Source organism: Rattus norvegicus, chromosome 10, assembly GCF_021556685.1.
Source record: "Rattus norvegicus strain SHRSP/BbbUtx chromosome 10, alternate assembly SHRSP_T2T, whole genome shotgun sequence".
Lineage (NCBI taxonomy): Eukaryota > Metazoa > Chordata > Mammalia > Rodentia > Muridae > Rattus > Rattus norvegicus.
The window spans coordinates 84777300-84792416 of NC_141543.1; the positions used below are offsets into that span (position 1 = coordinate 84777300).

The window sequence follows — 15117 nt, forward strand, 5'->3', positions numbered from 1 at the left end:
ACTGGCAAGATTGAATTTAACTAGATATGGTATGAAACACACAGAAACATTGTTCTAAAGAGGCCTAGTAGGTTCAGCTATACAGGAAGGTCAGCCGTGATCATTCATCATAAGTTCAAGAACAGCCGCAGCATCTTAGTGAGCCCCCTCTCTCATAACAGTGAAGAGAGCTGTGGAGATAGTTCAGTATTGGAGTATTTGACATTTGTGGGGCCCTCTCTTCAATCTCCAGTACCACACCAAAATGGAAAAAGGCTTCTGATACTGTAATTCCCTTATTGTGGAAATTACCAACATTGTAATTAACGTATATGTAATAGCATATGTGCATGTGTTCTGAAGACAGAAAAGGCCATTGTTATTTTCACCACTATAAATGCAGAAAACATGGGATTTCTTGCCATGTTTTAGAATATTACATACCTTGTGAGTTTGAGCCCTTCAAGGAAGTGTGGTGTTTGAGCTTCTCAAGAATGCTGACCGACTATTCTGTAACTTTTCCTTGTAGATATTACAAAGAAACAGGACGGACATTTCGATACACCGCCACACTTATTTGCTAAGGTAAGAAGTCTCTGCAGGCCCTCATTTGTGAGTCAGGTTGAAAGGGTCTTGTGACATTTTCTAAAATTAGGGATGTCACATATTCTCACTTAAAAATTAAAATCTATATAGTCTTCAGGTATCACAAATTTTTTTAGACTCATTCCTAAAGTATGTATTTGTATATTCTTTCTGTTCTAAGGAAACTGTGAGCTATAACATTAGGTAGGAAAAGGCATCTAGTAGATGTTTGCAAGTTGGGGATATTTTCATCATTAAAGTGAAAACATGTAGGAAACTGAGGCAGGGTGATTACCACAAACCCAGCCTGTGTATAGTTTAGCAGGTTCGAGCACTATTGCATGTCCTAGTACTCTACACATCTGTGTAAAGCCTGGTTGAGGTGCCAGAGTGCATGTGCAATCCCAGCACTCCTGCAGAGCAGTGGGAGCCTGAGATTGGAGTATCACCTGGAGGCACGCGGCTCATACGGCCTACAGTGCAGGGGACACCAGAGAGACCCTCCCTCAACAAGGTGGGAAGGAAGAAGTGACTCCCAAGTTATCCTCTGACCTAGCATGTGCTTGTGGCATGTATACATATATATACATACACACATTAAATAAATAATTCTAAAGGACATGTGTGATCATGTATATACTTTCTGTAGGTAAAAGAAGTAGACCAGAGTGGAGAATGGTTCAAAGAAGGAATGAAATTGGAAGCTATAGACCCATTAAATCTTTCTACAATATGTGTTGCAACCATTAGAAAGGTAAGAGAATGTATTCTAAAGTAGAGAAATTCTACCAGAGGAACCAGGATTAAGATCAGAGGGGGGCTTCAAGCATCTTCATTGGGAAGAATAGTATTAAAACTTTGTGTTGTCAGATCTGTTTTATTTTTTAATGTGTTATAGTCAAAGACTTCACAACCCCTTTTCACTTAGAACTTGAATGCAACCTATGACGTACAGGTTTATGAAATACTTGTACAAATCAAACACAGATACATCACAAACTTACTTAAAACTATTGTTTGGAGCCAGGCATGGTTAGTACATGACTTTAATCACAGCACTTGGGAGGCAGATCTCTGTGAGTTCAAGGTCAGCATTGTCTACAAAGCAAGTTTCAGGACAGCCAGGACTCTGTTACACAGAGAAACCCTGTCTTTAAAGGGGGGGGGGGGGGGGGAGGAATGTAATTTTACCCTTTTATTAAAGATAAAAATCAAATTTAATACTAACGAAATTGATGGTTTGTTGCCTAATAAGGCAATCCAAATACAGGTTGGTTTGGTACTTACACAAGAATAAGGTAAGAAGAAATAGTCTCAAGTTCAGATATTGAAACTAAAGGTATTTACAGATGTTGAGGATTGCAGGAAGCTTCCATTATAACAGCATCCACAATACAATGTGGGGAAGAGTCTATTTTAGCTTAACCTCTCTAGCCCATCAGTGAAGAACTTATTAATGTAATGAAACAGACCACAGAGCAGTGCTGTCACTGACTTCCTCAGCCACCTTCTTTTCCTTTGAGCCAGGGTCTCCGTATTTAACCTTGGCTGGCCCAGAACTCATATTCAACTGCCACTACTTCATGAGTGCCTGCATTAAAGGTGTATGCTGCCTAGCCATCTGGGACCTACCTGCCTAGGGGACCTACGTACTCACAAGGGGCTGGGCCTTACTACACCAATTAACAATGAAGAAAATACTCCACTGACATGCCCACAGGCCAGTTTGACAGAGACAGTTCCTCAGTTGGGTTTCCCTTTCTCCTGGTGACTCTAGTTTGAATCAAGTTAACAGACTAATCAGCACATTAATGAAATGGCAAGTGGTTGACATGCATACAGTATACATTCAAAACATTGGAGCTGTGGTTGTAGCTCAGAGATAGAGTGCTTGCCTAATAGGGCAGGTGCAAGGTTCTGGGAGCAACACCCCCCAAAAGTCAGGCTTCACAGTTGGCTCCACATTTAAAACACTTGCTACTCTTGCAAGAGGATCTGGTTTGGTTCCTGCCACCCACATAGTGACTCACACCCATCTGTAGCTCTAGTTCCAGACAATCTGATGCCGTTTTCAAGCATTCGTGAGCACCAGGAACACATGCTACACAGACATACATACAAGCAAAATACCCGTATACATAACTTTTTTAAAAATTTAGAGTACCTTTTTTTACAAAAACAAGATCCAAAATGAGCTAAGAGTTGTGAACGAAATGGTATTTTCTAAAGGACTAAAGCCCTGTTGGCTTGAGACAGTGACTAGCTTTCAGAGAGCATGTTCCACTTGGAGGTCAAATGGATACTGAGGCCCTGCAAGGGAGATGAACGCCCCTTAGTCCTGAAGTTGACAGTGTCTGAGGTCATTGAAACAAAGCAAAGAGCTGAAATCAGAAATCTAAGGGCTAGAGGTGAAAAGCTAACTACCAAAAGAATCGTTGAAGGAATAATGGAAAAGTGACTATTAATCAGCAGACTAGACTGTGACAGGGGGTGTGGAAGGACAAAAAGTAAAAGTCATTAATCAAGTGTCATATAAAATAAGATTTAAGAACAGGCATAGTAGTGAGTGCTTTTAATCTTGGCATTCAGGAGGCAGAGGCTGCAAATCTGTGAGTTTAAGGCCAGCCTGGTCTTCATAGTGTGCTCCTTGCCAACCAGGGCTAGTGAGATCTTGTCTCACTATTAGGGTTATATGTGAGGAGATTAGTGTTATGGAAAACAGACCACTGAATTGAGAACTCGAGGTTGTTGGTGAATTTTGCAGGCTAAATACGGATAGAAAAGGGACAGCAACAAATTGTATAGTATGTACCTTGAACTAGGTCTCAATGCAGTCTATAGACTTCACTGCAATAATATCCTTAGCCTTTTGTGTTTTGAGCCCTTCCCCCTCTCTTCCCTTCCTCCTCCCTCCCCCCCCCTTTTTTTGTTCTTTCTTGGTTGTTGGATGGGTATAAAATACTTTCAGTGTAATTCAGTGTAATGGAAATTAGGAAATACTAAGACTGTAAAACATGTGTTTGGACAAGGTCTTGTGATAATTGAGCAAGATATAGAAGTTTATTGTGTTTAAAATATATGTGGGGAAAACTAGACATGGTACTACAAGTCTGTAATTCCAGGCTTGAGAATTTGGAGCAAGAGGATCTCAAGTTCAAGGTCTAGTAATAGGGGTCAGGAATGCTACTTATTAACTGGAGTCTAAGGCATGGTAAGAGAGTTAAGAGGGCTCTGTTGGGTCCAAGCAGTCTTAGTGTCATAGAAGAATATGGTAAAAGATAGCAAGTTGAAGCTTGAAGGTAGAAGTTTAGCAAAAGGTTTCTGTCTATGTAAAAAGTCAGAAGAGAAGGAAAGCATTCTCATGTTAGGATTAAGAACCTGACACTTAACCACAAATAGTTATTTTTATCCCATTTATTTTTTGTGTTTGTGTACAAAGCAGAGGGCAACTTAAGGTAGATGGATTTCTCCACTGTGTGAGCCTGTGGATTGAACTCTGGTCATCAGACTTTGGAGGCTAGCATTTCACACACTGAACATTAAATGACTTAATCAGAAAAGTATTTCAGTCAGTAATTGGCCAAAGACATTTGTTTTTCCAAGCATCTGAAGTCATCTCTTTGTAAACTTTGTTTTTCTGACATCAGTTCTGTATGGTTTTGTTTGTTTCTTTCTGGTATTCATTAATAATCTAATCGGTTTCTCATCATTGTATTACTGTTTTTTACTTGTAAAACATCTTTATGTAATAGATTTTCCTTTTAGAATGTTGTTTAAAATATCACTTTTTTGTAATAGTGGTATACATGTTCAAGTACGTGGGATTCTCTTGATTTCAAAGGTGCTGGCTGATGGATTCCTGATGATTGGGATCGATGGCTCAGAAGCAGCAGACGGATCAGACTGGTTCTGTTATCATGCAACCTCTCCTTCTATTTTCCCTGTGGGTTTCTGTGAAATTAACATGATAGAACTGACTCCACCCAGAGGTACAAACACTCAGTTGTTAGCCTTGCTTTGTATGTTGTCTGCTTACATTTAACACAGCCCTAATCTTAATTGTTGTATGTAAATATTTACACATGATGTGTGAATATGTATAGATAGACTAAAACATATAAGAGCTATGAGATATTCTGAAGCCAAGCCTAGTAGTACATGCCTGAAATCCAGCACTTGGGAGCAAAGGCAGGAGGATCACCCATAAGTTGGAAACCTGCCTGTTCTATATAGTGAGTACATGCCAGCCAGGACTATAGAACAAGAACCTGTCTCAATGTTAATACATCAAGTAAAGTAAAAATACAATCTTTGGGAGCTAGAGAGATAGCTCAGGGGTTAAGAGCACTGACTGTTCTTCCAGAGGACCTGGGTTCAGATCCCAGCACCCACATGGCAGCTCACATATGTCAGTAACTCCAGGATCTGACATTATCACACAAAAACAAATACAGGCAAAACACAATGCACATAAAATAAAAACAATTTAAAATCCACAACCTTTGTATTCTAGTTTATTTTAATAAGTTACATTGGAAGTCTATCCTGAATCTGTTTGTGTCACAGGGTCAATATTTACAGACCCTCTAATATAGTGATCTCAGTACATTCCTGTACACATAAGCTTTTTATTTATTTTTTTTTTTAAGTATGGGTGTTTTGCCTGTGCATATGTCTGTACCACTGGTGTGCCTGGTGCCTGAGGAGCCAAGAAGAGGGCCTCAGATCACTTGGAACTGTAGTTATAGACTGTTAATAGCTGAGGAGCTGGGAAATGAGCCCTGATCTTCTGGAAGAGCAGCCACTGATCTTACCTACTGAGCCCTCTAGCTCCCACAGAAACATTTTTAAACTTTAAGTATTAAGTGTTTAATAGTATTCTAAGTATCCACTTAGTGGATACTTAGCCTTCAAGGGAAAAAAGGCTCTCTCTTTTTAGACTATCATATATACCTTTTAAAATGTTTTGTTAAGACATGATCTCTATATTTTTAGCTGGTCTGGAACTTACTATATAAACCATAGCTATCTTCCTGCCTCTGCCTCCAGAGTGTTCCATTAAAGGTGTGACAACTACACCCAGCTAACCATTCTTTGTCCTTGCAACTCTCATGGATTGACCAGTGACCTTTAATTTCAGTGCCTTTACCTTGGGTTTTTCTCTAAGATGGGGTTAAAGCAAAGATTTGTTGAAAGTATAATTCAGCTACTTTAGTTTCCTGAACAAAGAAAGAGTATTAAGTGTTAGACTGTTCTAAACCTAGTGCTGCAAGAAGTCGTAGCTCTCGGTGGTAGGGGCGCTTGCCTAGCATGAGGCCATCGATAGATCCCCAGTCTCACACACGCACGCACACGCGCGCGCTGAAGTCTGTCCTTGGAGTAAACAAGAGTCGCTTTTGCATTAAGATAAGGAGACATATACGTGTGTCTGCACAGGGGCTTCTTTGTAATATGGTACCGGAAGCTCTGAACACCACCAAGTAACGTAGGACATCCTCAATCCCATACTTGGAGGTGGAGACAAAAGGACTTGGGAGAAGCCGTTTACCTTCTACTGCATAGCGTGTTTGAGACTGGCCTGAGCTATTTGAGACCCCAATCTCAAAAATAATATATTTTTAAAAAAAAAAAATAGAATGAGAAGAAATTACCATTACCACCTAAAATCTGAAATTTCATGTACTGAGTTACTGACATTTTAAGGTTATGCTAATTTTAAATGTACTGTTACCTAAACCGGTTGTATTTTTTAGGTTACACAAAACTTCCTTTTAAATGGTTTGACTACCTCAGGGAAACCGGCTCCATTGCAGCGCCAGTAAAACTGTTTAATAAGGTAAGGTTGAGTGGGGCCTGGCCGTGACGTACGAGTGCAGTTACTCTTGGGTTGAACTTCTTCGGCTTATATTAGAATTTCCTAATGAAAATCAACAAAGGAAACTAAGTGTTTTCTTTAGAGAAGCAAGTCTTTCTTTCTTTTTTAAGTGTAAAGGAGGGTGCTTGTGCCGTATGGTGGCACAGCTGCGGAACTGTTGTGAGCTTTGGGAAATTACTTCAGATGTCTGGTTTGTGTCCTTCTGAGCATCGCACTGATACTGGATTTCTCTGTGTTAGGATGTTCCAAATCACGGATTCCGCGTGGGAATGAAATTAGAAGCTGTAGATCTCATGGAACCACGTTTAATATGTGTGGCCACAGTTACACGAATTATTCATCGTCTCTTGAGGATACATTTTGATGGATGGGAAGAAGAATATGACCAGTGGGTAGACTGTGAGTCCCCTGACCTCTATCCTGTAGGGTGGTGCCAGTTAACTGGATATCAACTACAGCCTCCAGCATCACAGTGTAAGTTACTGTACAGAGAACATGTTCTTTTCTAAAAACCAACTAATCCCCCAGAGGGCTGTCCCTTATAAATCACCTCGTAAGCTCACAGCACAAGAATATATCAATGTCTGATGAGTTGCCAGGTAAAATACTAAGACCCAATACTATCACAGAATTAGACTGTGTGTGCCACGGCAGTGTGAACTCCATATCAGTTACATAGCAGTAAATTGAGAAAACCACAAGTCACCAAATTAAACTACACTGTGGTTGAACTGCATACTGTAGGCTGGAAATGCATTGTTCATAAGTGCTGTTGCGTAAATAGTGAGGTACATGAGGGTTTTTTGGTTTTTTGTTTTTGTTTTTGTTTTTTTTTTTAGGTTTTGGTTTTTTGAGTCAGGGTTTCTCTGTGTAGCCCTGGCTGTCCTGGAGCTCATTCTGTAGACCAGGCTGATCACAAACTCAGAGATCCGCCTGTCTCTGCCTTGGGAGTGCTGGGATTAAAAGCATGCTCTGCCTCCACCAGACAAGGCTCATTCATGGTTTTGTAAGACCAAATACACCCTTTAAAAGCATTCTTAAGGGATGACGATCTTCGTAAAGAATTGTCTAGCCATTCTCTGTTACCAATTTTCCCTTTTATTTTTCAGCATCAAGAGAAAGCCAGTCAGCTTCTTCAAAACAGAAGAAAAAGGCTAAGTCCCAGCAGTACAAAGGACATAAGAAAAGTGGGTCACCATGCGTCTGCATACATTGTCTAACTGTTAAGCAATTAAGGTCACAGTACTCTTGCACAGAAAATTACATCCCTGTGAGAGCTGATGTTTGTTCATTATGTATTATGCTTAAAGGTGCAGTATGACATAAAAGGCAAACCTTCTTGATGTAAGAAACAGTTTTAATTAACAGGAGAAACAATCAGGTATTCTTTAGCTGTGTTTCAAGCACACAGCTAAAGAATAGAGCCTTATAGTGATTCTTGAAATAATTATAAACCTACTTAAAGTTAATTCCTTTTTTAAAACTTTATTTAATGAAGCAAAAAAAAGCAGTGTTTGCTTACAGTAGCTATCATATCAACTCTTATCTGGAATGATAATCCTGAGAAATTCACGTTTATTAAGAAGGACTGCTGATGAGATAGCTCAGGTAAAATGAAAAAGTGGAGGCTTAATGTGGTGGCACACTCCTTTGGTCCCAACATTCAGATTATAGAAACCAGCCTGGTCTACAGAGCAAATTACAGAACAGCCAGAACTACACAGAGAATAAACCTGTCTCAAAAATAAACCCAGTAAAGTGAAGAATGATAAGTCTCCAAATGAACACATTCCCACATACAACGGTATATCACAGCAGACACAGCAGAGTGAGAAAAAGATCTGTGGCTGGAGAGGTGGCTCAGCAGTTAATAGCACTGTCTTGCTTTTCCAGAGGTCCTGAGTTCAGGACCCAGCAACCACATGGTAGCTTACAACCGTCTAAAATGGGGTCTGATAGCCTCTGACATGCAGGCATTCGTGCAGGCAGATATATATATATAGAGAGAGATATAGATATAGATATAGATCTTTTTTTTTAAGCCTATCAGCTTCAACTCATGGTGACCTGCATAGGCATGCATAGCACTTTCCTCTGTGGGCAAAACCTCCCACAGACCCAGGATTACTTTGCCCATCAGGAGCTTGATAATACAGTTGTTCACCTACACGTGCTTGGGGAGTACTGCTAGACCATTCACAATCAGAGTGTGGTCTGCGGATTCAAACACGATTCCGGAGAATTCACATGTGAATTTCATGTCCCTAAATTAACTAAGGCAGGTGTGTCTACTCAACTTTCTGTAAAGAGAATTTAACAGGCTTACTTAAACTGTCTTACTTTGTGTTGGACAAGAGCTTGAGTAAGGTTTCATAAGTATCTAAGACATTGAAGTCAAACAGTGGTTTTAGCCAAGCATGGAGACAACATGGCTGTAATCCCAGCGTTCAACAAGCAGAGGAGAAAGATTAGGAATTCAATGTTATTCTCAATTCCAAAGCAAGTTCAAGGCTCACCTGGGCTACATGAGAACCTTAAGGTTGGGAAGGAGAGTGAGGGGTTTCACACGCATAAGTGTGTAGGGTTTGTCTGCCTATTAACATAATATTGATATTAATATGGGCACACATATATGCATGTGTGTGTATGTGTGTGTGTGTAATATATAGTCTCTCCTAGTAGTTTATGAAGAGTCTTTTTTACTAGGCCGGTCATAGTAGCTCACTTGTAATCCTAGACCTTGGGAAGCTTAAGGCAGAAGGATGGCCACAAGTTTCAGGCCAACCTGGGATATAAGGCTGTGTTCAAAAGCAGAAGGAGGGGTGCAGTGCAGGGGGCTAGAGAGATGTCTCAGCCATTAGGGGCTTTTGCTGCCCTAGCAGATAACTAGGCTCAGACCCCAGACCCACCTCAGGTAATGTGCAGATGACCTGTAACTCTGCTTCCAGGGGATCCAAGTTCCTTTATTGGCTCAGGGGTCACCTGCACATACACTCAGGTGCACATGTGTACACAGAGAATCTTCGTGTTTTAATTTTAGACTGATTAATGAGCATTATGTGTACAATTCGCTTGCCTCCTCCATTGTAGCACTTGCAGGGTTTGTTCCTGGTCTAGGAATGTGGGGATGAGTAGATGAATTGATGAAGTAATAATAATAGTTACCCAATTTCACTGCTAGTTAACATTGCCAGATGCCTGGATTAGCAGATAGAAACTCTGCTGTAGATAAAGCATGTACCTTAACTTTGACATTTTATCTTAATACTGTGCCATCGTCTCTAGCACCTTAAAATCACTTGATATGGAAAAGAAAACATAGGGCTGGAGAGATGGCTCAGAGGTTAAGAGCACTGACTGCTCTTCCAGAGGTCCTGAGTTCAACTCCCAGCAACCACAGGGTGGCTCACAACCATCTTATTACAATAAGATCTGATGCCCTTTTCTGGTACGTCTGAAGACAGCTACAATGTACTTACATATAATAAATAAATCTACAAAAGAAAAATAAAGAAAAGAAAAACATAATCCATGAGTTCTTACTAAGAATTTCTGGGACCAGATATGTTTTTGTTTTGGAATTGAAAATTTTCTTCGATTCAGGAAAGAGACATGTTACGGCATATACTATGTAGTAGACGGCAAACTCTGGGATAGTTTTCTGAAGCAAAATATAGATGTTTACAGTAAGTGGACCAAGTAAAGATAATAAATGTGTCACCAAGTGAGTATGATTTTATTGCCAACATTTTAGGAAAGTGATCTTTGAATGTTGGAATTGAGCAGAAATGTAACCAGCGGTAGGTAGTTCTGCACTATTGAGGGACTGTCCGCTTCCTCCTGCTTAGGACTTGGTTTTTTCCTGTTAAACATTTATTGAAAATCTTTCCCACAAGGCAAAATGTGATGGATCAGGCTTTTAATTCCAGTCTTTGGGGAACAGAAAGATTACTGCAAATTCAAGGCCGGCCTGAACTGCACAGTGAATTCTAGGCCAGCCTAAATTACAGAGGGAAAGCCCTGGGGGCGGGGAGGGGGGCGGGCTGCAGAGTCGTGCTGGAAAGCCTCAGTAAAGTACTTGTCACAGTCTTGAAATTGGTTCCCAGAACCTAAATTAAAAAAAAAAAAAAAAAAAAAAAAAAAACCAATGTGATATATTCTCATGATCTCAGCGCTAGAAGGCAGAAATAGGATCCCATGGCTCTCCAGCTAACCAGCCTAGCCTAATTAGCAAGTTCCAGAAGTATATGACTCCTGAAATGGACCTCTGGCCACACATACACGTACATCTTCATAAAACATATACACAGACAAAGACACAAATCCTTCCCACAAAACCCGTTACTAAAACCTGAAAGAACTTGGGATTTAAAAGGAAAAAAACTAAGTTGTCTGGGAGAGAGAGTATTAGCTGCTCTGGAAGAGGACACAAGTTGGAACCCAACACCCACATGGGGTGGCTCATGACTGCCTGTAACTCCACCTCCAGTAGGTCCGACAGCCTCTTCCTCTGAAGCCACCTACATGCATATTGACACACAGGCACACACATAAATGAAAAGTAAAATCTTAAGTTCTCCATTACAGCAGGCTTTTTCCACATCAGATGAGTTTCAAACCCTGGTGTTTGTCTTTAAGTTTGCCAGTAGATTGTTGTGTTCTAGCTCTGCTGTTTCTTCTGTACTAACGTGGCTAAGGTAGTCCTTATCCCCCGGATGGATGGTGATTGGCTGTGCTATCGAGCATGGTGAGCAGTGAGCCAGTTGTGCCATAGTTGTGCTGTCTAGGAGAGTTGTTAACTCGCACTTGGAAAATAAGAGTACTGTTTGACCAGGAGCGTCTCTCAAACCATGGGAATTCTGGAGCAGTTTCAGATCTCACCACTTTGAGGAGCTACTACTTATATATAGGACTTGGTGGTTTTGCCTGGTATTTTACTCGTAAATGTGTTAAGTCAAGTAATCACAGCACATGACATTGGCCTGGCAATTGCGAGCTGAGTGTGGACCCACTTAGCTTTCAGATTCCTTATATGAGAATATTGTTGGCTTAGATCTACATATTTCATTCTGATTATCTGACGTTTATCTGGTTATTGGGTTAGGAGGAAAACAAAGTACACATCTATAAAGAGATAAGAATATATTTTACTTTGCACACTTACTTTTGCACTATGCTTGGTGGTTTAGTGTTACAAAGTTCCAGGCATATTTTAGTTTGGTAAAAAGCATTTTATAAGTTCTAGAGTATGTTTGCTTATAAAACTATACAAAGTGGTATAATTTAGCACTTTTAATTCTAGCACATAGGAGGTAGGCACAGGAAAATCTGAGCCTCAAGATCATTCTCAGCTACCTAGTGAGTTTGACAGCAGCAGCCTAATCTCTGTGAGGCCTCGTCTTGAAAACACATTAAGAAAGCTGAGTGTAGTGGCACACATGTGTGATTCCAGCACTAGGGAGATGAGTCCAACCTTGTCTAAGTAGTGAGATTAAAACCAGCCTGGGCAAGGGGCTGGAGAGACGGCTCAGCAGTTAAGAGCCCCGACTGCTCTTCCAGAGGTCCTGAGTTCAATTCCCAGCAACCACATGGTGGCTCACAACCATCTGTAATGGGATCTGATGCCCTCTTCTGGTGTGGCTGAAGACAGCTACAGTGTATTCATTCATATATATATAAATTAGTCTTTTAAAAATTAATCAGCCTGGGCTTCCTGAGACCCTATTCTGATATGTGAGCTGAAGAACTTTGTAAACAATACAAAGTCTGAGTTTTAGAAGTGCATTTCTGGGTCAGAATTACAAATGCTGTCTGAGTACACTGCTGACAACAGCTTGGGAGTTCACCGTAAGACCGTGAACCTGTGCCGCCTGTTAGAACACTGACGCTATAGGGCCATAGTTAGGTTTCTATAGCCAGGGAAATGCTGCCTTAAAGTCATGTTCAGAAATACTCTCTCGGGATCAGTGTGCCAATCACTGTCGCTCTTGCCTAGTGTGCAGGAGAGCCTGCTGGTCCCTGCCACTACTACAAAAATAAAAATAAAAAGTTTTCCCCCCCAATATTTAAGCTAAGTTTTCTCAAAGGACATCAATCCAGCAACTCTCTACCCGAATTACTCTCTAGTTTATTTTGCCTCATTCATTTTAAACTTGAGGGTCAAGACCAAGATTATCAGGCCTGAGAGACTAGAGCAGCCTCCCCTCCACCTGCGCCCAGCATGCTCATATGCTGTGCTTGCACGGGTGCACGCCCACACACACATTTGCAAAAGTTAAGCCTTGCACAGTCAGTTCTTTGCAGTCTCCTATACAACCTAGCCTCCCTAGAATACAATGCACTTTCTTACCACACACTTAAGTCAAAGCTTACTTCAGTCTGACTTGATGTTTAGAGAGGAAGATGCCAGTTGGGAAGAAGCCTGTCAGTTTGTCGAGCCTGCCCATGACAGGCGGGGTGCGGAGGAGCTTCTCTGGGGACGAAGAGTTGACTCCTCCTCCATATCGAACCCTGCCAGCACAGACAGCCCTGGAGGCCTTCCCACCTCCCAGCACTAGCCGAGAGTTCAGGCCCAGCCTCAACACAGGTAACTAGTCACAGCAGCACCACAGGTACTATAGAGGGTCAGGTGCTGGGCAGGGTGGCGGGAGACAAAGCATGGGCTGGCGGGACAGGTGCCCACTCATCCAAACCCTTTTTATTCTTTTTCTTTTTTTTTCTAAACTAAAAATATCCATTTTCACTGGTTCTTGGCACCATTTCACTAAGATGGGTGAGTCATCAGGAAAGAACTGGTTGTTATGGAGCGTCTGCGAAAGCCATCATTTTATAGTCTTTAGCTTTTGGAATTATGAGCCAGCTTCCAATATTTCATGCTTTGGTTAGAGTGGTTGCACATACTACATTGTAGATGTCATGGACTTGACTTGAGGGAGCGAGATGCTGAAGAACTCAGGTGATCATCAGACCTAAACGTAAGACTTTGTTCATTACATTCCATAGTGGGTCATTCATGGAAAACGTGTGCGAGTTAAGTAATTTTTATTTTAGTAGCAACATTTACCATAAACTAAGCTGAACTTCATCACAGATTTGAAAATACATTACTTATATCATGGTATTGAATTAGATTGAAATTTATTTCCATAATTCCATGTTTCAGTATGCATGGTGATTAAGTGGCATTTCTTGGTGTTTAGTTGGCTAGGTGAGTGTGTCCAAGTGAAGGAAGACTGCTCAAAGTTTTCTCCGTGGTAATTGCTAAGAACAAAGCTTATTTTAGATGAGAGTCCTGTTCTTGTAGCTTCAAATCCAGAGTGCCTGTTTGATTAGCATGTATCCTACCATGGCTTAAGGATTGCTTTTCCAGTGATTTGCTCTAGCTGATCAGCATTTCCTCAGTGGCTTTGTAGTTTACAAACTTAAGTGGAATTTAGGACTTTGTTGTTCCCTGTTCTGTTTACCGGGGTGTTTGTGCTGATATTGTCAACCCTTTTTTTTTTTTTTTTTTTTTTTGGCACTTTCATTTAAGATGTGCTTCATACTTCTCAGAGCTCTGGTAATGTGTGCGGTCGTCCTGAGCTTTCCAACCCTGCTGCCGACGATCATTCTGATAGCTGTACATCAAGGAGAACTTCCATGTTTCATTTTCTATGAAAGGCAGAGTAGGATTACAGATCCCAGATTTCATCTGCTGTGGTCAGGCATGGTGGTGAGACCTCTACACCCCAGCAGGAAGATTAGGAATTCAAGCTTCCTCCTAAGAGAGACTGTCTCAACGAAGCCAACAGTGTTAGCTACTCTTTTAATGTATCACCCTCTAAGGACCAAGAGCATTCCAGGTCATCCTTTAGTTTTCTCTTTTCATACATACTGTTTATGAAATAGTATTTTGCCTGATTAAATATGAATATCCTTACCTTTTGAATTTTTGTTAGAGGTTCTGTTTCATGTAAAACTGAACTAGACTTGTTAGATGCTAGGTGGGAAACCTCATGGCTTCTGACTTCCTCATTCCTCTAGTGCCTGTCATGTCTTCTGAGCTCTGGGGTGGTTCTTGTGGGCTGTGGTATGATCTGCTTAGAGAAACGCTGCGGGAACTACACTGTTGCCTTCATGCCTGAGAGCCACTGTTAAGACTGGTTGTTGGGTAAATTTATTATTGTTGATTTTATACCTGCAAAGATATTACTTCCTTTTGCTTCTCTTGTGAAATTTTCATGATTAGTGTCACTTATGTGATTCATTTTAAAAGCAACGCTTAGAAAGTATATTGGTGTAGACATTGAGCCACTTGATCTATTGCATCCATCCATCATTTGAGAATAAAGGATAGAAAAGAGGGATGATAGCAGATGGGCTTTATTTTAGCTTCTATGAAAACTGAAAGTTTACATTAAAACATTCCATACCTGAGTGAATGCTTCACCTTTATCTGGAGTGATTTGTAAGTATATCATTTCCATACTTTAACATGACTCTTCTCAAGATACTTGTTTTGAGTACACATGGATACAGCTTTAGGATGTGCTTTAGAACCTTGGGTTATCTTTCTTACATAAAACACATGCGTTTGAGTGAAACATCTTTTATCTTGAAGCATGGTACCTCCATTCAGCCATCTAATCATCACAGAACAAGATAATGTTCAACCTTTTATTGTGGGTACTGCACCTTTA

At 40.7% G+C, this 15117-nt stretch overlaps 1 protein-coding gene across 50 annotated transcripts in view; it reads left to right on the top strand.

Annotated features, from left to right (window-relative positions):
- The window catches only part of Mbtd1 (mbt domain containing 1), a 56883-nt gene that overhangs the window by 36817 nt on the left and 4949 nt on the right, over positions 1-15117 (top strand). For 38 of the 50 annotated variants that reach the window (XM_087574308.1, XM_087574294.1, XM_087574330.1 and 35 more), the window contains 6 exon segments: positions 509-564; positions 1214-1318; positions 4406-4553; positions 6318-6400; positions 6679-6913; positions 7549-7626. In XM_087574308.1, the coding sequence (XP_087430434.1) occupies positions 509-564; positions 1214-1318; positions 4406-4553; positions 6318-6400; positions 6679-6913; positions 7549-7626 (705 nt within the window). 50 annotated transcript variants of the gene reach the window in all.